The sequence below is a fragment of the Microcaecilia unicolor genome, chromosome 2 (assembly GCF_901765095.1).
Source record: "Microcaecilia unicolor chromosome 2, aMicUni1.1, whole genome shotgun sequence".
Taxonomy (NCBI): domain Eukaryota; kingdom Metazoa; phylum Chordata; class Amphibia; order Gymnophiona; family Siphonopidae; genus Microcaecilia; species Microcaecilia unicolor.
The window spans coordinates 484662929-484688492 of record NC_044032.1 but is presented as its reverse complement, the minus strand read 5'-3'; the positions used below and the strand labels follow the sequence as shown (position 1 = coordinate 484688492).

The 25564-nt window shown below is 48.9% G+C and overlaps 1 protein-coding gene across 2 annotated transcripts in view; it reads left to right on the top strand.

Annotated features, from left to right (window-relative positions):
• Positions 1-894: 894 nt before the first annotated feature.
• Positions 895-25564, top strand: part of SLBP (stem-loop binding protein) — an 87268-nt gene continuing 62598 nt past the window's right edge. For both annotated transcript variants that reach the window (XM_030191091.1, XM_030191090.1), the window contains exons 1-3: positions 895-1342; positions 1641-1775; positions 8753-8860. In XM_030191091.1, coding sequence (XP_030046951.1) covers positions 1308-1342; positions 1641-1775; positions 8753-8860 — 278 coding nt within the window. In that variant the 5' untranslated portion in view covers positions 895-1307. The remainder of the gene's footprint in view (positions 1343-1640; positions 1776-8752; positions 8861-25564) is intronic.

Sequence of the window (25564 nt, the reverse complement as noted above, 5' to 3'; positions counted from 1 at the left end):
AATAAATAGGTAAGGATAAAGGACAGGGCAAGTGAGTAGTGGTTAGGATTAGTTAGTTTGTTACATTTGTACCCTGCACTTTCCCACTCATGGCAGGCTCAATGTGGCTTACATGGGGCAATGGAGGGTTAAGTGACTTACCCAGAGTCACAAGGCGCTGCCTGTGCCTGAAGTGGGAATCGAACTCAGTTCCTCAGGACCAAAGTCCACCACCCTAACCACTAGGCCACTCCTCCTAGGAGTCAAAAGCAGTGGTAAAGAGGTGGGCTTTAAGTTTGTACTTGAAAATGGCCAAAGATGGGGCGAGACGCACAGGCTCGGGAAGTTTATTCCAGGCATGGGGTGCAGCAAGACAAAAGGAACGGAGTCTAGAATTAGCAGTAGAGGAGAAGGGGACGGATAAGAGAGATTTAGCCACAGCACGGAGTACCTGAGGGGGGGGTGTAGGGAGAGACAAGAGTGGAGAGGTACTGAGGAGCGTCAGAGTGAATACACTTATAGGTCAATAACTTACGAACCCTTCAGTGACGTCATGGAGTCAGCTTCAGAACGTTGGAGGTGCTTTTTTATTATAGTAGATAGTTCTTTGAGTTTATGTGGCTGTCAGGACCTATTGTTTTGTTTTGATTGCAGCTGCTCTTTGTGGCCTCCAAGAAGTTAACATACTAGGGGTCTGAATTGTGTTTAATAATAAATAGAGCGGCCCATCAAATGATTAATCCAGCCAAGTTTGTCTATTTGTTTATAAGCGCCGACTACATACTCTTAATAACGTAACAACAACATTTACACCAGCCAGCGAGAGACTTAGCTTGGTGCATTTCCGGAGGACACTCCCCTTCCCGTTTCCCACACGTCCCCGCTTTCTCCCACAGTCACCAATCACAGTCCGCTGTGACTCCATATCTGCTGAGACCATTCTACCAGTTATATCTTGTGGGGTGCTGTGGTGATAGCGAACACAATTTTTGCTTTACTAATGTTGTGAGGATTATTCGCTTGACTCGTTGTTACTTTTAGTGTAGCGATAACTGTCTGCTCGGCACTTATCTTGCTTTCTCCTATTTTTGGACGTTCTGTCTGCTCCTTGGGCCTCTTTTTCTCCACCCCTTGGGCTGCGGACGGTGCGCGAGTCGGCCGCACTCTTGGCGCGTGGTATAAAATTGACCGTGTTTGGCGCCCTTGAGTTTTTTTTTCTTCAAGCGCGCGAGAGTGGTGGGTGTTTTACACGGAGGAGGTTCCCCCCTCACCCCCCAGCTTTGTCGTACATCATCTCTTGTACGTTGCGACCACCTTTTCTTGTGGCTATGGCGTTTGAGTGCCGCAACTCGACTCAGTACAGGTAATAATTATAACAAAGGTGAATCTGGTGGTAGCGGAGTAGAAAATGTTTGATGTTTGAGCTGGAAATTCTGAGAGTGGTGCACAGCACATTCAACGTATATTTCATTCATCCCGTCCCGATTGCCTAAGCAGTTCTTTTATTGAATTGATCGGGCGAGAGGAGGGAAGCGGGTGTGTGCGTGTGTAGAGATGGGGGGGGGGGGGGCGGGGGTTAGGCTAAACCTGTTACCCTCCCTTTTTTCTTTTCGAAATCGTTAATTCGTTGCTTTTAATAACTTTTTCGTTCTGTTCGATAGGAGCCAAGCCCCGGCCCGCTGGTCTCGGGGACGGAAGCGGAGAGTGGATGGGAAGCTCCGCCAACAGGACGACCCGGATTCTTGTGTCTTTGACGAAGAGCAAGAAGAAAAACGAACGGGTGGCAGACTTGCCAGGTATTTAGAAGGAGGGTGGTGTGCAGGGTTCCTCCTATTGTCCTGAGGACTGGGTTAGGAAAGGGTGAGGGTTACATTATTTAGGGGTCTCTGTATGTGGCTGGGCCGAGTCAACCAAGGTGTACCTGAACTCCTAGGCGAACCCTCATTTGTCTCCCGGAAGTAGGTAGAAGCTGGATTTTCAAGATTCTGATTTTCTGCCTTAAAGGCCACTGGAGCTGGCGTGGGGTCCTCCTAATGGAAAGCGTAATCCGCCCCCCCCCCCTTTTTTTTTTGTTTGCTAGTGATTTGCCCAAGTGTTCTCTGGATCCAGGTCAATGGTGAATCTGCCACTGGCTCCTCTGAGCAGGATCTGAAGGAGCTTTTTACCTAAGAATTTTCCAGGTCTTCCTGATCGATTTGATCTTTTTTCTTTCCATTTTCAGAACCACCTAGGAGATTTGGAGGGTGATTGAGTAAACTCATGGGTGAGAAAAAAAAAACCTTGGATCCGGCGTAGCTCCAGTAGATTGGGATTGTTTGTTGATGTTCTGTAAGTGATGATGGCAATTACTTCTAGGCCACTAGGGCCTAATTTTTGATCTGGCAAAAGCCCGTGTTTCATCTTCCACCCAGAGACTATTTTTAAATAAAAACTGGATCCTCCAACTGTGCTGATACATGGACTGGATTTAAGGTGGAATGCACAAGATCCAGAAGATCTTGCTTTTACCTAGTCCAGCATGCCCTACCACCAGCATGATTTCACCCTTCCTTGCCTTTTGCTTGTCCCTCTATACTATCTCTTTATCCTTCCTAAAACTTAATCGTGACTGAGCGCTGTTATGTGCTCAAGTGCCATCATGTGTTGAATGGGCCCTTATCATTTCACCCGCTTCTGGGCCTCATCAGGAACAATGATTGCTGGCGTTTCCTAGTGGATTCCTGTCAGCGAGATGAATGCCCCTGCATAAGTTTGTTTAAACTGGGTTGTTCCTGATGAAGCCCAGAAGCGGATGAAACGATAAGGGCCCCGTTGAACACAAGCAGTTGGAATGAGGGATGACTAAGCCAACTGAGAAAAGCTAAGTTATTTTATGCTATAGCTGAGCTTTTGGAAATATTTGATTCTCAGTGATAATGTTTGCACTATGAGAAAGTTTTGATTGTAAGCATGAGATTAATTTCCTTACCCAATGAAAGAGATCAGACCACGGACACCAAAATCTTATATAGATAACGGGTCTTGTTGCAGACCTTGGTCAATACCTTGGTTTCTGAGGGTAATCTTTATGCTTTCAAGTATTGTATGCCTTTTTATGATCTTTTGGGATTGAATTTGGCTGCTGTTCAGGTGTTTTGTATAAGGTTGTACCAAAACAAGATCGAAATGGAAGGCTTGAGCCATCAACATATCAGGATCCTTCACAATCCACATCCCATAAAATGTCTTCTGTGGAAGAGCCCGCTCCAAAAGAACGAAAATGGATGTTAGTTTTCTGAGCGACTTTTATGGAACAGTCTTCTTTAAAGGCTATTAATGATTCCTTATCAGCAGCAGATGAATCCATTACAAATGGGTTGTGTCCACCTACCAGCAGGGGGAGATAAAGAACACTGAAAACCATAGTGCCTCTAGGATGGCTAGCTCCATCTGCCTCTCAGTATTTCTCTATCTCCCAGCAGGGTTGGACGCAGCTTGTTCAGCTCCTTGAAGATTCTGGCAGGGGTGGCTCCTGTGCTTTTGCCAGTTGTAGCAGGGGTGTGGTGGCTAAGTTGAGCCCACTTTAAAGGCATATAGGTTCGCCCTTTCCCTGCCTTACCCTTCCCCCTGTGTGAATGCAGGCATATAGGTTCACCCTTTCCCTGCCTTTCCCACCCTCTTCTGCCTCCTGAGTGCTTCTGTAGCTGTTTGCCTCCAACTTTCCTCGCAGCGTTAAAAAAAAAAAAAAAACGTGCTTTTCAGCGCTGCTATTTCTGAGGCTTTTCCTGACTGTGCAGCGTGATCGGAGTCCGTGGACTTGGTCCTTTGAGGTAAGAGCGGTACTCAGCTCCTGCAGGGAGAGCTGCGGACAGCGTTCTGATCGGGGTGATTTTGGCACGAAGCCACCATTTTGAATTTTATTCCGTCGTTTTTCGGCGATGGCTGCTGAGGGAGTTAAGTGCTGTTCCCTTTGTGACAAGCGCAGATCAGCAGCGGGGCTCTGTAAAATGTGCTGTTTAGACGGTAGAGCCAGTACGAGCATGGCAAGCAATGATTCTTCCCGCTCAATGGAGCTGGCAGCGGGCGCCATCTTGGAAGCGCCGCATGGCTCAACCCCCGCAGTTGCGGAGGAGCCTGAGAGCAGAGGGGCGCCTCGGGCCGAGATTACCAGAGGAGCTCCATTCCCCGTGGCTCCTAATTTGGAGACGGGAGGTCAGGGTGAGTTTTTCTCCCCCGAATTTGTGCTTATTTTACATAAAGCCTTCATGCTGAAAAGAGCTCTGCCGCAGGTGTCTGACATTGCGTTGCTACCTGGTTCCCCTCCTACTGATGATGGCCCGGGGCTGATATCAGACGTGGATGCCCCTGAGCGTTGGATGCACGCTAAGCATAGACTGGTAAATTCCCCGTCGGAGAGTGGCGCCCCCCCCCCCCCCCCCCTCCGTGATCGGGCTGTGGGGACTCTGAGGGATCTGGCAGGCCTTTATGGTCTGAAGAGCCAGAGGAAGGAGCCGGTTTGCCACTGGATCTGGATGATCCCTCTGCGGTTCGGATTTTCCACCGCGATGAGCTGCCAGCACTTACCTCTGATGTCTTACAGGTCCTCTCTATTGATGACCCTGTTCAAGGCGAGGCCTCCTCTAGCAATCCGAGGATGGCGAGTACTAAGAAGCCTGCTCATGCCTTTCCTTTGCATGACTCCATCCAAGAGCTTATTTCTGCTCAATGGGCTTGACCCCGAGGGGCCCTTGAAAGTGGCCAGGGCAATGTGGCATCTTTACCCTCTGAGTGAGGAGCACTTGGCCCGTTTTGTGATGCTTAAGTGGATGCCTTAGTCATGGTGGTGACAAAAAAGACCACCCTCCCAGTAGAGGGAGAGGTTGCCCTGAAGGACATTCAGGACCTGCAACTGGAATCGCGCCAAAACGGTTCTTTGAGATTTCGGGCCTAGCCTTAATGGCGTCTGTTTGCAGTTCTTATGCTGCTCGAGCCTGCCTCTCTTGGTTACAACAGGCAGTGGAACAGCCTGTGGATGGTGCGGAGTCCCTCGCTGAGGTTGCACCGCGCATGGAGTCGGCCTTGTCATTTTTAGCTGACGCACTCTATGATCTGGTCAGAGCTTCGGCTAAACAGATGTCTGTGGCGGTGTCCACCCGCCGCCTTCATGGCTAAGGCATTGGGCGGCTGACATGGCCTCTAAGCAAAGGCTGGTGAAGTTGCCCTTTCGGGGCCTTCTGTTATTTGGAGAGGAGTTGGAGAAGATTGTTAAAGACCTGGGGGATGCTAAACCCCAGCGGTTACCTGAGGATAGGCCGTGGCCTTCTTCCAAGGGTCAAGTGGATCTCTCCTCCTCCAGACCTCGCTTCCGTGAAGCTAGAAGGTATCGCTCGGGGTGCTCTTCTGGGTTTACTCAATGTGCCCGCTTTCAGCAGAGGAACTCCTTTCGCTCGGACAAATGCTCCGCAGCGGCAGGCTCAAGGCCAGGAGTTCAGGGCCGTTCTCCACAGTGATGGGACGCCGGTCCACTCCTCCGCTACAGCTCCTCTTTCTCGAGGAGTGGACCAAGATTACCTCAAATCAGTGGGTCCTGGACCTGATCAGAGAAGATTACCGATTGGAATTCGGTGCCCCAGTGAGAGACGTGTTTGTGGAGTCCCGAGGCGGTACTGCTGTCAAACGGGCGGCGGTAGAGGAGACCTTACAAGTCTTGTTGCACCTTGGAGCGGTGCCTCCCACCGAACACGGCTGTGGTCGTTACTCCATTTATTTTGTGGTGCTGCGAAAAGGCGGGTCTTTTCGGCCTATTCTCGACTTAAAGAAAGTTAACAAGTCACTAAGTGTGGTATTTTCACATGGAAACCCTGCGCTCTGTCATTGTGGCGGTACAGCCAGGATAATTTCTCACGTCTCTGGACCTAAAAGAAGCTTACTTGCACGTTCCTATATGGCCCCTGCACCAACGGTTCCTCTGGTTTGCGGTGTTGGGAAACCATTTTCAGTTTCGGGCCTTGCCTTTTGGCCTCGCCACAGCTCCCCGAACCTTTTCCAAGGTAGTGGTGGTAGTAGCTGCTTTTCTCAGGCAAGAGGTTATCCGGGTTCACCCGTACCTCGACGACTGGCTCATCAGAGCGGACTCTGCAGAAGAGAGTCGTCATGTAACAGCCAGAGTGGTCTCAGTACTGCAATCTCTGTGCTGGGTCGTCAATATACCCAAAAGTCACCTGACCCCCTCTCAATCTAGAATATTTGGGGGTCTGGTTCGACACGGCCTCAGGGTTTGCCTTTCTACCTGACCAAATGCAGTGCAAGCTTCAGAATCAGGTCAGTCTGTTCCTGAGGATGCCTCACCCGCAAGCTTGGGACTTTGTCCAGCTGTTGGGGTCGATGACGGCCACCTTGGCAGTGGTGCCAGGGGTGAGAGCGCATATGAGACCTCTGCAGATTGCCCTGCTTCAGCAATGGTCTCCTATGTCCCAGGATTATCAACGCAGACTCACGTGGCTCCCTGCGGCCTGGCCCGATTCAGTATGGAGTGGTGGCTCTCATACAACATGCTTTGGCTTCTCTTAAAGTGGATTGTGACTTTGGCATGTTTTCGTGGTTGTGTCCAAGGGAGATCTCTAGCTAGTAATCCGGATGTGATGCGTTTTTTCAGAGGGGCTAATCTCCTTCATTCTCCGTCTCAATGTTCCTTTCCTCGTTGGGATCTCAATTTGGTGCTTTAGGTTCTTACTAAGCCTCCCTTCGAGCCTTTGTTGTCCTGTTCTCTGAAAGACTTAACTCTGAAGACAGTATTTTTGGTGGCCATTGCTTCGGCTAGGCGCGTTTCAGAGTTGCAGGCGTTATGTAGATCGCCGTTCTTACAGTTCTGTTCCGATCGGGTAGTTTTACGGCCAGTTCCTTCTTTTCTCCCCAAGGTTGTGACTCGGTTTCATGTTTCTCAGCCGGTTGTATTGCCTGTGTTAAGTTCTTTCTCCGGCTCGGAGGAGCAGCAGCATTTGAAGTGTTTGGATGTGAAACGGGTATTGAAGCACTATATCAAGTCTACTGATGACATTCGGCGATCTGATCGTTTGTTTATTCTGATTGGAGGTTCGCGCAAAGGGTTCATGGCCTCTAAGCCCACTATTTCTCGATGGCTTAAAGAAACGATTGCCTCAGCTTGTCTTCTTTCTGGGAAACCTGTTCCAGAGCATGTTAAGGCTCACTCTACAAGAAGTCAGGCAGCCTCTTGGGCAGAGCGTTGTCTGGTGCCTCCGGAAGACATTTGTAGGGCTGTGACCTGGTCGTCTTTGCATTCTTTTTCTAAGCACTATTGTTTAGACGTCCTCAGTTGTCGTCAGGTTGCTTTGGGAGTGCGCGTTTTGTCGGCGGGGCTACTAGGTTCCCTCCCATAATTTCACTGCTTTACTTCCCATCAGTCACATTCTGGGCCGGTCCGGAGGAACGATAAGGAAGGGTAAATTAGGCCTTACCTGCTAATTTGCTTCCCTTTAGTCCCTCCGGCCCGGCCCAGATCCCTCCCTTCAGGTATGTGTTTTCACACTTTAAGAGTTTTCTTTATTTGGAGCTGTGTTGCTAGTTCGTGGTTTATTTCTGTACTTAAAAAAAAAAAAAAAAAAAAAAACATCCTGTTTTGCAGGAACATATTATATTTGGAGGCACTCACCATATTGGCAATGTGCCGGTGGCTGCTCAGGTATTTGGATGCACAGGTTATATATATTTCTTCTGTGGTTTTTTTTCTTCTGCTTTGCTACTTTGTTACTGGATCTTTCTCAAGCTGGCAAGGGCTCTTATTGGCTCGCTAGTCAGTTTTGTTTTTTTTTCACATGTCTCCACCTGCTGGAAGGCGTGCACAACCCATCAGTTACATTCTGGGCCAGTCCGGAGGGACTAAAGGAAAGCAAATTAGCAGGTAAGGCCTAATTTACCCTTTCCCTCTCCATCCTACATCTTCCTTCTTTCATAAATCGACCACTGTCCACACCCAGGAAGGAAGTGAGCTACTTTCCCTCCCCAGCTAGCTAGTCATCCATGCCCCCACCTCCCGCATACACCCAGCCAGACTTCCCATTAGGCCAGCTCCTTACCTTGATCCTCATCCTGACCACTTCTGCCACTCTACAGGAAATGCTTTCTTTTTGCATCTTATGGGACTTGTTGAGTTTGAACAGGCAGTCTTGTGCTGTTCTCATGAGATGTGAGACTGAATGCAGAAATTCTTTCACCATGTTTCTCGCTCAGAGCCATGCAGTGCAGAGAAAATGCAGATACTATACTTATGGCAGTGGCAGCATAAACATTGGAAAAATCAGGACACTAAAATCCCATGGTACTAGATATACAGTGATGTGAAAGGTTCCCTCCCACCCCCATTATTGTATGTATGTCACACTGGTTTCTGATAAAAATTTAATAGACAAAGGAAGCTGGAGTAAACGCATAACTATTTAAATTCCTTCATTTATTTGAAGAACAAAGTGATCCAACACCCCTTTCACACATGTAAAATAACTTCCCCTAATTACTCAACTGGTTGACCAAATTGAATTGATGATTAGATTCATTGTGGTTTATAAACAGTAATTGAGGAGGGTGGGGGGGGGACTTTTACATCACTGTATATTTCTAGGGGCTGTGGTGACCTGTTGCCTGGGACTTGTCTGTAAGCTGCAATATAAAATGGAATCAAATTAATTCAGGCTCACAAGGGAAGTAATCTTTTATACAGGGTTTTTCATGCCTTCACATTTCAGAGGTTCAATATGTTGCTCTTTTTTGTTTTGCTCAGCTTCACTACACCAGAAAGTCACAAGCCACTACCAAGGTGTACAGATTGGGGAAGTGTGGTGGAAGAGGAAGAAGAAATGAGGACAAGTGTTAACATGGAAATGGCAAGGTAAGATGATGATTAAGTGAAACTTTCTACTACATAGTTGGTGAATGGAAACAGTGGGTAGTCAGGTGCTCTGCTATAGTCAGCATTTCTGCTGGTAGTAAAGTGCTATCTAGCCACTGTTAGAAAAAAAAAAAATAAAAAATAATGATAAAATAAGTTAATGCATGAGCTAGTTTTTCCTCTATTTTTTAAGAGTTCTGTTGCGCACATATGCAATGGCTCTGAAAAAAAATTGTATTCTTAATTGTAAACCCTTGTTCTTTATCTCTCCAGACCGGCCCAGAGCCATGAGTTTGTTTTTCTGCCAGCAGATGGAGACCGGCAATTACTGGTTCGATGTAGGGTCCTGTGCAGCCAGTAATTCTCGGTCTCCGGTAGGTGAGGTAGGCCCTTGCAGTTTTTAAATTTGGTCTGGCTTCAGCCTTTCAGGAGCTCCCTTCTTGGGGGATTCCCCCAGCCTCAGCCTGTTGAACTAAAAAAACAACAACAACAACAACAAAAAAAGCTAGGAATCGAGGGCCGGTTCTATCTGTCTAGAAGTGTTCAATGTGGGGTTGGGTATTTCACTATACCAATACTCCAAATCTAGGCTAGAGCGGGAGAGAGTTCACAATTAGTAATTTTGGTCCTTATCCCTTAATTTTGAGAGGGGCCACTGAGATGACTTGTGGAACAGCTAAAAAAAAATGTGGTTAGGAGCTGATCTAATGCAGCCACTCTGGAGACAATGGAACTGGAATGTCTGCAGGGGGAGGAGGGGAGCATTACTTCTGCCATCCACATGGTGTGAGAACCACTTCAATGTGAGGTATGTCAGCACAGTCAGTGCTCTGTGGCCAACTGCTGTTTTGGAAATAGTGCTGTTGGCTGGTGCCTTGTACAGAGAGAAGTATAGTCAAAGGGTACAGTGCTGGAAACAGTGTGTGGCAGAAGCTTGATGTGTAACCCCAGTCTGAGGGGTACTGCTGAAATTGGGGAGAAGCATTTGTCAGGAATGGCTCTCATTTGATTTTTTTTTTTTTTTTTAAAGTGGATGTTAACTCCCAGGAGAGGTTCCCTGATTTTTCCATCTGCTAAGGCTGAGGGGTCCTGCTCTGAGCCAGGACAGTCAAGAACCAAGTCAGATGTAAACAGGAGGCTTTAACCTTGAGTGTGTGTTGCTTATGCACCAAACATTTTGCCTCGTCTTGGGACTAGGAAGACTGGATGGATCTGTGGCTCTGGTTTCTTGCTTGAGGGAGGTTCCGCTGGTGCCTGAGGCCTAGACTGGCTTCAGAAGGAGAATTGGAGGGATCCAGGATCCCTGTAGTTGACAGATTTCTTGGGATCCTCTGAAGGAATCCTTGAAGTTCCAGATGGAATTCATGGAGAAGCTTCTAGTGAAAGAGGAGAGGTACTGGTGAGGATGGTGTGGTGGTCTGTCTGTTTTTTTTTTTTTTTAACCTGTATCTTTTTCTAAAAGATATTTCATAATATGCTACAGAAATTCAGCTATCAAAGAAACATAAAGCACAAGGAAAGACCCCCTCCCATTCAGTATTATATTCCCAAAGCCATCTCCAACTTTCCTACTTTACCTCAGCTTCTGAAAAGAACCCCCCCCCCCCCCCCCCACACACACACACACACACACAGCACTAGACAGCAATGTACACCAATCTGTTTCCAAATATTACTTATTGAGTAACTAGTAACGAAGGCCCATTTCAAATCGGAATAAAATGGGCGCTAGCAAGGCTCCCTTCAGTCCTTTTGTCTCCGTGTGTCGCCGGCCCCCCTGCAGCTCCGTGCGAGAGCTACAGTGCAGTACAACGGAACTTGGAGCTGAGAATGTGCTCTGCCCTCAACGTCATGACGTTTGACGCGAGGGCGGGGCCCACAGACTGTGATTTTGTGTGGCTTCAGAGCTTCGAACTTACGAACCTGGCTTCAGTGACGTCAGTGCAAATAGAACGTTGAGGGTGAGTTTTATATATATATATATAGTTCTCCGAGGACAAGCAGGCTGCTTGTTCTCACGACTGGGTTGACGTCCACGGCAGCACCCACCAACCGGAAGAACTTTGCGGGCGGTCCCGCACGCAGGGCACGCCCACTGCGCATGCGCGGCCGTCTTCCCGCCCGTGCGTGACTGTTCCCGCTCAGTTTTTTTCGATTTCGCACTGGAGAGAGACGTATTATCCTCTCTCTCTCTCTCTGTGTCAGCCCTGGAAACCGGATCACAGCCTAGCCGCGGGTTTTTTCTCCTTCGCGTACGCGTTCGCGTATCTCATTTTGGATTGTTTAAAAAAAAAAAAACGAACGGTGTCCTCGTCGTTCTTAGTCGCGAGGGCGCTTCGTTGCAGCCTTGTGGCCGCGCGGTCGTTTTCTTTTTCGGGTGTGCTTTTCACCGCCACCATCGACGACTTTGACTTCGCCGACGCAATTTTTCCGTCGATGTCCTCGAAGGTCCCGAGCGGATTCAAGAAGTGTGGTCGGTGCGGCCGGCAGATCTCACAAACCGATACCCACGCTTGGTGCCTCCAGTGCCTTGGCCCAGAGCATAATACCAAGACGTGCACCTTGTGTCTCGGCTTAAGGAAGCGGGGACAGGTGGCGAGGCAAGTTCTTCGGGACCGTCTTTTCGGAACTTGCGCCTGCCCTTCGACGTCGACTTCAACGGCATCGGTGTCGACGGCCGGGTCTTCGGTACCGATGTCAACGAAATCGGCGCCGACTCTGGCACCGACCCCAGGAGTACAGGTACCGTTGGCCTGCCGGTGACGGCGGGGGTGAGTGGCCGCGCGGGCAGTCGGCCCCGCCCACTCCCTCTACCCAGGGCTATCGGGACCGAACCCTGTCGGATCCGATTCCTCGAGGCGGGGGGGGGGGGGGGGTTCTATCTCCTCTTCATCTCTGCCGCCGAGCGCCGATGACTGCCACCGAAAGAAAGCCAAGAAGCACCGTCATCGGTTGCCCACGGCGCACGGAACTGCCAGCTCCGGCACCTCGAGGGAGGACTCGACGCCGAGGAAGCGGCAGGGCCGAGAGGAGCGTTCACCGGTTGAAGAAGTGTCGCTGCGCCAGTCCGCGGGTGCTTCGGTACCATCTCCTGGACCTGAGCAGCTTCCGACACCCACACCGGCCTCCTTGCCTTTCCCGACAGCGGGCCTGGACGAGTGCCTCCGAGCCGTCCTTCCAGGGATTCTGGAAGGGCTGATGCACCAGGCTCTGCCGGCACGGGGGGTGCTTACGGCGCCGGCGTGCTCTAGCCCGATGCCTTCGACGCCGCTTGCGGCGCCAGTGTCGACTGCCACGCAGGTGGAGTCCCCTTCTACGTCGATGGAGGGAGCTTCATCCCCGCCGGCTCGGGAGTCCACCGCTCGACGCCATCACTGAGGACGTGGTTCTTCGCAGTCGAGACAGGCCCGGTTGAGGTCTGAGCTGCAAGAGCTCATGTCCGACACCGAGGAAGAGGCCTCGTGGGGGGAGGAGGAGGACCCCAGATATTTCTCCTCAGAGGAGTCTGTGGGCCTTCCCTCCAACCCCACTCCGTCACCGGAGAGGAAGCTCTCGCCCCCCGAGAGCCTCTTCTTTGCCTCCTTCGTCAGGGATATGTCCATTTACATTCCCTTTCCCGTGGTCTCTGTGGATGAGCCGAGGGCTGAGATGCTCGAGGTCCTCGACTATCAATCACCACCTAGAGTCTTCCACGGTGCCGTTGCACAATGTCCTCAAAGAGACACTGCTTCGGAGCTGGCTGAAGCCATTATCTAACCCCACCATCCCCAAGAAAGCGAAGTCCCAATACAGGATCCACTCTGACCCAGAGTTGATGCGGCCTCAATTGCCTCATGACTCGGCGGTCGTGGACTCTGCTCTCAAGAGGGCACGGAGTTCGAGGGATACCGCCTCGGCGCCCCCTGGGCGGGAGTCTCGCACTCTGGACTCGTTTGGGAGGAAGGCCTACCAATCTTCCGTGTTCGTGACCCGCATCCAATCATACCAGCTCTACACGAGCATTCACATGCGGAACAATGTGAGGCAACTGGCGGACCTGGTCGACAAGCTCCCTCCGGAGCAGTCCAGGCCATTTCAGGAGGTGGTCAGGCAGCTGAAGGCGTGCAGAAAATTCCTGTCCAGGGGTATCTGACACCTGTGATGTGGCATCCCGAGCTGTGGCCCAAGGTATAGTGATGCGCAGACTCTCCTGGCTGCGTGCCTTTGACCTGGACAACCGCACCCAGCAGCGGCTGGCGGATGTCCCTTGTCGGGGGGATAACATTTTCGACGAGAAGGTCGAGCAGTTGGTGGACCAACTACACCAGCGGGAAACCGCTCTCGACAAGCTCTCCCACCGGGCGCCTTAAGCATCCACCTCTGCAGGTGGACATTTTTCCCGGGCCCGGCAGGCTGCTCCCTACGCCTACAACAAGCGTAGGCACACCCAGCCGGCCCGAAGGCCTCCTCAGGCACAGGGACATTCCCAGCGCGCTCGTTCCCGTCAACAGCGTGCGCCTAAGCAGCCCCCTGCGCCTCCACAGCAAAAGCCGGGGACGGGCTTTTGACTGGATCCATGGGAACATAGCCACCATCAAAGTGTCCGTGCCGGACGGTCTGCCGGTCGAAGGGAAGTTGAAAGTTTTTCACCAAATGTGGCCTCTAATAACCTCCGACCAATGGGTTCTCCAAATAGTACGGTGCGGATACACCCTGAATTTGGCCTCCACTCCACCAAATTGCTCTCCGGGAGCTCAATCCTTCAGCTCCCATCACAGGTAGGTACTTGCAGAGGAACTCTCCGCCCTTCAGCGCCAATGCGGTCAAGCCCGTGCCACCCGGGCAGGAAGGGCAGGGATTCTATTCCAGGTACTTCCTTGTGGAAAAGAAAACAGGGGGGATGCGCCCCATCCTAGACCTGAGAGGCCTGAACAAATACCTGGTCAAAGAGAAGTTCAGGATGCTTTCCTTGGGCACCCTTCTACCCATGATTCAGAAAGACGATTGGTTATGTTCCCTGGATTTAAAGGACGCTTACACTCGCATCCCGATACTGCCAGCTCACAGACAGTATCTCAGATTCCGTCTGGGGACATGGCACTTTCAGTATTGTGTGCTGCCCTTTGGGCTTGCCTCTGCACCACGGGTGTTCACAAAGTGTCTCGTGGTGGTGGCGGCATACCTACGCAAGCTGGGAGTGCACGTGTTCCCGTACCTCGACGATTGGCTGGTCAAGAGCACCTCAGAGGCAGGAGCTCTTCGGTCCATGCAGTGCACTATCCACCTTCTGGAGCTGCTGGGGTTTGTGCTAAATTACCCGAAGTCCCATCTCCAGCCGGCCCAATCTCTGGAATTCATAGGAGCGCTGCTGAATTCTCAGATGGCTCAGGCCTTTCTCCCCGAAGCAAGGGCGCAGAACCTTCTATCCCTTGCCTCTCAGACCAGAGCGTCTCAGCAGGTCACAGCTCGGCAGATGTTGAGACTCCTGGGTCATATGGCCTCCAAGGTTCATGTGACTCCCATGGCTCGCCTTCACATGAGACCTGCTCAATGGACCCTAGCTTCCCAGTGGTGCCAAGCTACCGGGAATCTAGAAGATGTCATCCGCCTGTCTGCCAGTTGCCGCAGTTCGCTGCACTGGTGGACCAATTTGACCCTGGGACGTCCATTCCAAATTCCGCAGCCCACGAAGGTGCTGACGACGGATGCATCTCGCCTGGGGTGGGGAGCCCATGTTGATGGGCTCCACACCCAGGGACTGTGGTCCCTCCAGGAACAAGATCTTCAGATCAACCTCCTGGAGCTCCGAGCAGTCTGGAACGCACTGAAAGCCTTCAGAGATCGGCTGTCCTACCAAATTATCCAGATTCGGATAGACAATCAGGTTGCAATGTATTGTATCAACAAGCAGGGGGGCACCGGATCTCGCCCCCTGTGTCAGGAAGCTGTCAAGATGTGGCGTTGGGCTTGCCAGTTCGGCATGCTTCTCCAAGCCACATACCTGGCAGGCGTAAACAGTCTGGCCGACAGGCTGAGCAGAGTCATGCAACCGCACGAGTGGTCGTTCCATTCCAGAGTGGTACGCAAGATCTTCCGAGAGTGGGGCACCCCCTCAGTGGACCTTTTCGCCTCTCAGACCAACCACAAGCTGCCTCTGTTCTGTTTTAGACTACAGGCACACTGCAGATTGGCGTCGGATGCCTTTCTCCATTGGGGGAACGGCCTCCTGTACCTTTGGTGGGGAAGACCTTGCTGAAGCTCAAGCAAGACCACGGCACCATGATTCTGATAGCGCCTTTTTGGCCCCGTCAGATCTGGTTACCTCTACTTCGGGAGTTCTCCTCCGAAGAACCGTGGAGATTGGAGTGTGTTCCGATTCTCATTTCGCAGAACGACGGAGCGCTTCTGCACCCCAATCTTCAGTCTCTGGCTCTCACGGCCTGGATGTTGAGGGCGTAGATTTTGCTTTGTTGGGTCTGTCTGAGGGTGTCTCCCGTGTCTTGCTTGCCTCTAGAAAGGATTCCACTAAAAAGAGTTACTTTTTCAAGTGGAGGAGGTTTGTCGTCTGGTGAGAGAGCAAGGCCCTAGAACCTCGTTCTTGTCCTGCACGGAACCTGCTTGAATACCTTCTGCACTTATCAGAGTCTGGTCTCAAGACCAACTCAGTAAGGAATCACCTTAGTGCGATTAGTGCTTACCATCATCGTGTAGCGGGTAAAGCCATCTCTGGAGAGCCTTTAGTCGTTCGATTCATGAGAGGCTTGCTTTTGTCAAGGCCCCCAGTCAAGCCTCCTGCAGTGTCATGGGATCTCAACGTCGTCCTCACCCAGCTGATGAAACCTCCTTTTGAGCCACTGAATTCATGCCATCTGAAGTACTTGACCTGGAAGGTCATTTTCTTGGTGGCAGTTACTTCAGCTCGCAGAGTCAGTGAGCTTCAAGCGCTGGTAGCTCATGCTCCTTATACCAAATTTCATCATAACAGGGTAGTAGTCCGCACTCACCCCAAGTTTCTGCCAAAGGTGGTGTCGGAGTTCCATCTTAACCAGTCAATTGTCTTGCCAACATTCTTTCCCAGACCACATACCCGCCCTGCTGAACGTCAGTTGCACACATTGGACTGCAAGAGAGCATTGGCCTTCTATCTGGAGCGGACACAGCCCCACAGACAGTCCGCCCAATTGTTTATTTCTTTCGACCCCAATAGGAAGGGGGTCGCTGTCGGGAAACGCACCATCTCCAATTGGCTAGCAGATTGCATTTCCTTCACTTACGCCCAGGCTGGGCTGGCTCTTGAGGGTCATGTCACGGCTCATAGTGTTAGAGCCATGGCAGCGTCAGTGGCCCACTTGAAGTCAGCCACTATTGAAGAGATTTGCAAGGCTGCGACGTGGTCATCTGTCCACACATTCACATCACATTACTGCCTCCAGCAGGATACCTGACACGACAGTCGGTTCGGGCAGTCGGTGCTGCAGAATCTGTTTGGGGTTTGAATCCAACTCCACCTTCCAGGACCCAATTTTATTCTGTTCAGGCTGCACTCTGTAGGTCAATTTCTGTTATGCCCTCGCCGTTGCGAGGTTCAATTGACCTGGGTTCTTGTTTTGAGTGAGCCTGAGAGCTAGGGATACCCCAGTCGTGAGAACAAGCAGCCTGCTTGTCCTCAGAGAAAGCGAATGATACATACCTGTAGCAGGTGTTCTCCGAGGACAGCAGGCTGATTGTTCTCACCTACTCTCCCTCCTCCCCTTTGGAGTTGCGTTTTTATTCATTCTTTGGCTTGTCATTCAACTGAGCGGGAACGGTCGCGCACGGGCGGGAAGACGGCCGTGCATGCGCGGTGGGCCTGCCCTGCGTGCGGGACCGCCCGCAAAGTTTTCTTCCGGTTGGTGGGGGCTGCCGTGGACGTCAACCCAGTCGTGAGAACAATCAGCCTGCTGTCCTCGGAGAACACCTGCTACAGGTATGTATCATTCGCTATATGTCAGTCTTTCACCCTCCAAGTAATCCTCTGGGCCGAGCTCACAATAGGAGCCCACTCCTTAAACTTTCCAGTGCACAGTTTCCTTAAAGTACTCTTCCTTAGCATCCCTCCAGACCAGTTCAGAACCTGTGAGGTTATGTCCCTTGACCAGCAAATGGAGAGAGATGTGGCATGGTCTAAAAGGACTATATTCAGTTCCAGCAATTCAGTATTCCTTAGCGTCCCTCCGGACCGGTCCAGGAACTGACTCGTGGGTTGTGTACTCCTTCCAGCAGGTGGAGACTGAGAACTCTGATTTTCGAGAGCCAAAAAGAGCCCTATCCAACTAGCCTTAGATTCAGTAAACTCAGTCTCCAGCAGGTGGAAGGATGTGAGCCTTTAGTCTCCTCTCTCTGTCTTCTGTTTTAATTTAGGGTTCAGAGACCCCCAAGAAGGCTGGAGTGACCTTAAATCTGACTCCATCTCTAAATAGCACTAGTACTGGGGTAATCAAGAAGTTGTGAAGTTCTAAAAGGAATTGCCACTAAGAGAGACGTTATGTCTAAGGAAAAGATACCAGCCTTATGACAAACTGGATTTATGTCACAGGTTATACAATGCAGCGAAAGATAGCCTGATACAGCAAAAGCATTTATACTTACAGCCTCTGATCATAAAGTGATGTCCACAAATCATCATTTGGAATGAGGAGTTTATTTTCCAAGGTACAAGTCAAATCAGTGATTGACAACAGGCACGTACAATCAATTAGTTATAGGAATATAATAATCTGGCTGCAAACAGGTGTTAATTAGTTCCTAATCTTTTATAATTTTTTACCAATTAAAGGTTTTACAAGGGAAAGCAATTAGGTAATTTGTCAATTCTGCTGGACACATTGGTTTCCCTTGGAGAGAGAGAGTGGCATCCCTTCTCTCTAGCTTAAACCAGGAAATACTCTGATTTTTATAGGTGCCCTCAGGATATGGATAATATGACAGTAGATATACTTGATTGGATCTATGCTAATGTCATGGTTGTCACTGATTGGCTCATGCTAATGAGTAGCTTCTATCTTGCTAACATGGTTTTGTCTTTAGCTCGCTTGACCACAAATCTTAAGCAAGACCCTGCATCCAGCTACACCTTTCCTTTCTCACACCATGGCTGACCACAATCCTGCTCACAGGAAAGTCTCCCTCTCCTCTTGGACAGCTAGTTCCCTATGTTCTTTGCACCTGGCATGACTCACTCATTTCTCAACTTGTTTTTCTAACTTACATTAGAGAAAATTCCACTTTGTAACAGATACGACTTCCATTTTGTGCTGAAATCCTCCATTTTGTTTCCATATCTATTGACCTAACTTTTCCTAATTTAGCTTATTTAGGCCTCAATCCGGGCTACAAACTAGGCCATACTTTTCCAGTAAGCTCCCAGTTATGTCAGCCATCAGATTTCTGACTCAGCCAAGGTCTGTAATGGCCTGAGTTCTATGACTGGGCCCGCCACCATTCCAATGGGGGGGGTCTCTGGCTGTACCATAATTAATACACTTCTTTATTAGGTTTTCTATTAAAACTTTTAAGGGTAGATTTATTTGTTCAAGGCAGAGGTGTGTTTCTTCTCTCAGTGCCCCGTGGTTAGGCTTTGTTGTGACTGAGTGCAGTGTACACTTGGGGTGTTATACCCCGGGGGGTGGGGGGGTTAACTGGGTCCCTCCCCCCTCTATACCTCCTGGGGTCCCTGCCATTTCAAATTACTTTTATCGGGGGACAGCTCAGTCTCTTCGGCGGAAGAGCACTGAAGCTTCAGGAGAGGCAGCCTTTTTAAATTGGGGGAAAAAAAAAAAAATCAGAGTTCAGAATTCTAGTAGCGAATGGCACAGCAGCTCTGTGAGTGTGCGTTTTGATCACCGTAGAGAGGCTTCAGAGGTTTTCCCTCAGAATTTGTTACTCAAATGTACCAGGCTTTTCTTCTGAAGCAGTCAGGTTCCCATTTGATTCATTCTGTTTCTTCAGGTGACCCTGCGCCCAAGCGTATTCCTATTAAGAGGGTTAGAGAGTCTGGGTGTGTCGAGGAAAATCAGGCATCCGATCAAGATTTGTATATGCCCGCTTTGGAGGAAATGGAGTTTTTGGATGAGTCACAGTTGGAGGACTGACCTTCAAGAGCTCATTTCTTTAGTGGCCGACACTTTGCATTTTGAGGAAGATCATTCCGCAGTTCCTGAGGTGCGTAAGGTTGATTTGCTGGTTAAGGGAATTAGACGCCCTGGAAAAACTTTTCCTATGCATCAGGACATTAGTGATATCATCCAGGCTCAGTGGGATTTCCCAGATTCTCCCTTCGTTAGCAAGGTCCATGATACGGCTTTATCCAAGTCCTGAGGTTGATAAGATCTCTTCTCAAAGTGCCTGTTGTGGACGCAGTAGTTTCTGTGGTCACTAAGCGCAATACACTTCAGGTAGATGGTGGTACCGCTCTTCAGAATGTGCAAGAACGTAGGCTCGAGGCCCTCTTGAAGAGTGCTTTTGAATTCTCCTTGCTGGCTGTGCAGGCGGCTATTTGTGGTTCTTTAGTAGCTAGAGCCTGTTTTCGATGGGCTGAGCAAATTTTGGACAGGTCTTCTGATGACTTCTCTTGATACAGAAGTGGCTAAGATTGAGATGGGTTCGGCTTTTTTAGCAGATGCCTTGTATGATTTGTTGAGGGCGTTGTCGAAATCCATGGCCTTTTCAGTCGCGGCTCGTTGGTCTTTGTGGCTGAAAGGCTGTTCTAAATTGAGTTCCCTTTTCGGGGTTCCTTTTTGTTTGGCCCTGAATTGGACAAACTGGTCAATAGTTTGGGAGATACCAAGGTGCCTCGTTTTCCAGAAGATCGTCCTAGAGCTCCTCAGCGCTATTCTGGTTTTACTCGTGGTCCAGGACGAGATTTCCATCATTTTAGATCAGTCAGGGGTGTTCCACCGTAGCCTTCTCGTTTCTTTCAGAGGAATCGGTCCTGTTGCGGGTCCCATCGGGGAGGTAAGGATTCCCACTCTTCAATCCACTACCCGTCTAGCTTAATGAAGGTGCGAGGGCCTTGCCTCTGGTTCCGGTGGGAGCTCGTTTAGTTCTGTTCTTTCAGAGGTGGGCCCATATCGCTTCAGATCAGTTGGTTTGGAGGTTATTCGAGACTTGTCCTCTCTCCAATGCCTTTCTAGAGTCTCCCTGCCGTTCTCGGCTAAAGGCGGGTGCGGCTCGGGACACTCCGTTAAGGCTTCTTCAGATGCAGGCAGTTTGCCAGGTCCTTCGTCAGAAGTCAAGCAGGGTCGTCGTTCGATTTATTTTGTAGTTCCAAAGAAAGAAGGTTCCTTCTGGCCGATTTCAGATCTCAAGGCGGTCAATCGAGCGCTCCAGGTTCCCCGTTTTCGGATGGAAACTCTGCGCTCGGTGATAGTGGCGGTCTGGACGAGAGAGTTCCTTACGGCTTTGGATTTGACGGAGGCCTATTTGCATATTCCAATTCGGAAAGCGCATCAGTAATTCCTCCGATTTGCAGTCCTGGGACAGCACTTTGTTCCGGGCGCTTCCCTTCGGTTTAGCCACGGCGCCGCGTACTTTCACCAAGGTCATGGTAGTAGTCGCAGCATCGCTCAGACGGGAAGGCATTTTGGTTCACCCATATCTTAGACTGGTTGATTCGGACGAAATCATATCAAGAGAGCCTTCCTTAGCGTCCCGGACCGGACCAGGATTGGACTGATGGGTTGTGCACGCCTACCAGCAGGTGGAGACTGAGAAAAAACTGTGACTCTAGAGAGCCAATAAGAGCCCTGGTCATGTGACCCTAGCCTCCGTATTTTCTCAGTCTCCCAGCAGGTAGGAAGCAAGCCCTTTAGTCTCTCTCCTTCTCTTTCTCTTTTAGAGGTTAATAACAACAATGCTACTTCTTCTGTGCCTAGGAATTCTCTGTTAGACGCTGGTTCGATAGAGATTTCTTTTCCGTTCTTTCTTTTACAGCCTCTGGGGGTGTTAAACTCGGGTGTTCCCGAGTCCCTCCCCCCTTCCTCCCCATCTCCCTTACTTAGCTGGGAAGGGCTACCCTTTGTTTAGAAAGGTGTATGTCTTTGGGAGAGGCAGCCACTATAGCAAGTTAAAAGTACAAATATTTTTCCTTCCCCAGCATTTTAACCAGCAAGCTGTTTAAAAAAAAAAAAAAAAAAAACCCAGGCTACTAATGAGCAGGCAGCTCTGTGTTATTCTTTTACTCTTCAGCAATTTTCTTTTCTAAGTCAGATCCTTTTAAAAAAAAAAACAAACAAACGATGTGTTGCTTTTTTGGGCGGAGAGAGCTCCATTATGCAGGAGACGCTGCAGCAGGTTTTTGTCTCCGCTGGAGTCTAATCGTTTTCGGCTCTGACATTTTTTTCGGGGCTTTATCTAGTCTTCATCAGAATTTTTTCTTCAGTTTTCTTCAAAAAATAAATAAAGAAAAAAAGAAAAGGGTGCGAAGTTTTACGGGGCATAAAGGCACGAAGCTTTGTTTCTCGACTGGGCATAAAGGCGCAAAGCTTTGTTTCTCGACGGCATATTTTTGTAAGCGCCAGAGTGTAACTGTTCTTGCGGAGTTACGCGTTTCTTCGGGAGCTCTTCGGGCGGCGTCAGCGCTTCCATATGTCTTCGTTTTTGCCCGTCCGTCGCGCCTCTTTTTTTCTGCTCTCTGTTATTTCTTTCAATTGTGGTGCGGAAGGCTGCCATTTTGTTACTGCAGCTGTAGCTTCTCAGGCGCAGCACTTCTCTGTTTTTCTTTTTCTTCTACGGTGCAGAGAGAAACGGAAGCAGTGCAGTTTGACAAATCTCAGGAGATGGAAAATTTTATTTGTTTGCCTTGACCTGGTCTCCACATGTTCCAACAGGTATGGCTTTACGGATGTTTCAGGGGAGTCATTCACTATTTTCTTCATTTAAGGGACCTTCACATTCAGTTCCACAAGTAAATCCATGGCTCGCCCAGGTTTAGCCTATTTTATACAATGTATGTTTTATACGGAAGGCTGGCTTGCTTGCGCTTTTGTCCTCACAATTTGCACACAGTAGCTCTGCACAAATTATTTCAGGCTGGTTGCTCTGTTATCTGGAGTAATCTTGGTTTCTGGGTTCCCAGTGTTGGGGCTGTCTCATATTGCTATTTCTTTATCTAGAGGGTATGTACATACTACACGTTTGTACTTTCAGTTTTTACAGAGGCCATGATTTCCAATTATGCATTCCCAGAGTTTTTTTTCTCAAGCATGGTTAGTCACAGGGAATTTTAAACACTAATCTCCAGGTAACGTATAGTTTCTTTTGCTAAGCCTCTATTGGTTTTTTCTTACAGAAGCAGCATCTTAAGGCGTTTTGCTGCATGGTGTGTTTTATACTTTCAGACATTTCTTCAGATATCGTATGTGCCTGAAGGCTGGTTTCTGCATATGGACCTATAGCTAACTCTGGGTTAGCAAGTACTTTACCTTTCTTCTCTGGTATGAACTCTGTTCTATATATTTCTTCAGAATTCTGGCGGGTCTGGCAGCTAGTTTGTGCATTTAGCACTATAGCTACCTCGGTGTCAGCAAATGCTATGTCTTTTTTCTCTCTGGTATGACATATGCTCTATGGGTGCATATTTATCTATACTGTTGTCCTCTCTTGTTTACCTTTCTGTCATATTATCATAGTGGCAGGCCACTTTCACCTGTTTGTCAGGAAACCATTCTTTTCTACTTGTATTTGGCCACTGGTCCATGGCCCTACTCTTACAGGGCACTCATCTTCTTGTTTCCTCTGGCCACTGGTTCTTGTGGTGTATTTAAGACAGTTATGCCTTGCACTTCGCCATCTTTCTCTCGGATGTCTTTCTCCAGTTTTCCCTATCGCTCTCACGGCAAGGCAGGTCAAGTAGGGAACTCCCTACAAGGGCTCTTGGTCCTTACACCATGACCTCGCTCGATTCTTCAGAATGCAATTTTTTTTACTTTCTAGTTCCTAAGAAGGCTCAAGTCTTCATCACAAACTCCTTCGATTCCTCATTATGGAGTCTCTAAAAGTTCACCATAGTTGTGCTACCCCTCAGAAAAGAGGTGATTCTTCTTCACGCATGGCTAGACGCCTAGCTATTAAAAAAAAAAAAAAAAAAAAAGTAAGAAGTAAACAAAAAGACCTGGCTTGTCTACAGAGTCAGCAGGCCACAGTCAGAGAGGTGCAAGTTTTATTGTCTTCAGGATGCATTTCGGGGTTACCTGCGACATGGTGGAAAGGTTTTCCCTTGTCAGTTGCCTTTTGCAGCTGCACTTCCGTGCTCTTTCTCTTTTTGAGTGTCCTGAAGCATTTTCAATCTTCTTTATCAGTGTTAACCTTTGTGTGTTGTTTATGGGGCCTTCGGTTTTTCGTTCCAGGACTACCATGTGGTCTCTTTTCATGGAAACTTACTTTTCCTCCATTGCTATTGGCATTTGATTTGCTTCCAGGGCTAGCATCTGGTCTCTACGTTGCCATTTACCTTTCCTCTGGGTGGCATTTTGGCACTCTAGGGGACTGTCAGTCGCTCTCAGATCAAGTAGGTTTCCCTGGGGGCTACCGATTTTATTATGAGCACTCTGTCTTATGTCGGCATTGTGACATATTATATTTGTCCGGAATATTCTTGTCTTCTGGTATTTCAAAATACTCAATTTTGCTCTCTGGCAGGACTGATTCTATCTTATGTTCTGGCAGAATGGTTTTCGGTCTCCTGGCAAGTCTGTGGCCTTCTTACCTTCTTATCTTCGTTCAATATAGACATCTGGTCCCCTGGTAGATCGGGGGTCATCGTATGTTCAGAAGGCACATCCTTTCCTATGGCAAATCTGCCAGAAGGCGTGTTGCCTCCTCTCAAGGTGGTCAGTTTATTTTGTTACAGGGTTTGCATGTGGTCTCTTTACAGGCTTGACATGTAGGTCTTGTCCTTCCCCCATGTTTCTCTCTTCTCTATAAGCAAACTAAAGTGTAAGCTAGCGAACAGTGCAGTGTGCTGTCCTCTGTTTTATTCCAGAGGGGTCATTTGTAGGGATTTACCATTTGCCAAGCCAGGTAGCATACCGTCCCATTCGGGCAGGACGGTCTCTTCAAGGTCGGCATTTCGATCAGGCATAGGGATCTCAGAAGGATCACCCTTATGTTTCCTTGCCGGGATACCAAGTTGCCTTTTGGGGCTGTCATTTTTGCCTTTTTTTTCCTTTTTGTCTAGTGGAGTTTCTTTCTTCTCCAGTCTGGCCTCATTGTTTCTCTCGTACTCAGGCTGGCGCATGCTCGGTCTGGGACAGACATCCAGCCTTGATAAGCAGGACGGTATCTTTTTTTACTTGCAATTTCTCGTTTCCCCTGTCTGGTCTCTTTGTTTATCTCTTACTCAGGCTAGCGCATGCTCTCCACCTGGCACAGGCATCCAGCCTTGCTCAGTAGGACGGCGTCTTTGGTAGTTGTAGTATTCTCTTCTCCGATTTCAGTCTCTGTGCCTTAGCGACATTGTCAGACCATGGAGTGACAGGGAGTTAGTCTTCTTCACCCGATAGTCCGAGATCTTCTGGTTTCCTTTATGGTTTCTTACTGTTTTCAGACAGTGCTTTTAGTAGTCTTGCCTTCAGCTAGGAGAGTAGGTTCTGCAAGTTTTTCATGCAGGTTTCTGTTTTTCTTTTTGGAATTTTTTTTCAAGGAGCAAGTACGTCTACGTAGGCAGTACTTCTGCATCTGGGTACTTCTTTTCTATCTACCGTATTTTCCCATTTTTATCTTTTCCCATCATTTTTTTCTTATTATTCTGGGGTCTTCTGCGGAAGGTCAAGATCATAGGAAATTATATGCTACATATGAAAAGAGCTCTTATATATTTAGAGAGCTGTTACAAGCTATTTAGTTCTTCTTTTTTGTCCTTCTGGTCAGTTGGAGTGAGGTTCTATATCTCGACAGATTATGGAATTCATATCCTCTATTTGTCTGCTCACTGGGGTACCGTCTCCGGAGAGTGTTTTCACCTATCTTACTTCTTGGTGCCCTAGGTGCTCATGTTGGAAGGTGCCATTTTGGGTTTAGCTTCATTCTGTTTTAATTGATATACACTCTACATGTTCATTGTCGCCAGGAGGCGATCTATGCAACTCGCATATTCTCAGCGGCTTTATAGGGTCCCTCCCTTAAGATTACTGCTTTGGTACGTCCCATCAGTCCAATCCTGGTCCGGTCCGGAGGGACGCTAAGGAAGGAGAAATTAGATCTTACCTGCTAATTTGCTTTCCTTTAGTCCCTCCGGACCGGACCAGGCCCCTCCCATATTTCGGCATCTTACTCTACATGTTCATTGTCGCCAGGAGGCGATCTATGCAACTCGCATATTCTCAGCGGCTTTATAGGGTCCCTCCCTTAAGATTACTGCTTTGGTACGTCCCATCAGTCCAATCCTGGTCCGGTCCGGAGGGACGCTAAGGAAGGAGAAATTAGATCTTACCTGCTAATTTGCTTTCCTTTAGTCCCTCCGGACCGGACCAGGCCCCTCCCATATTTCGGCATCTTTTCAATGGAATATTTTTAAAAAAAAAAAATGACAAGCTGCTAGTATATATGGAACTTTAGGTGCTCCGTGCCACGTCTCTGGTCGGAGTTGCTGGTGGCCTCAGTGGCTGGTATATATGTGTAGGTATATGTCTATATCTTTATATGTGGGTATGTATATATGTATCTATATAAATAAAACTTTAAGAGGGT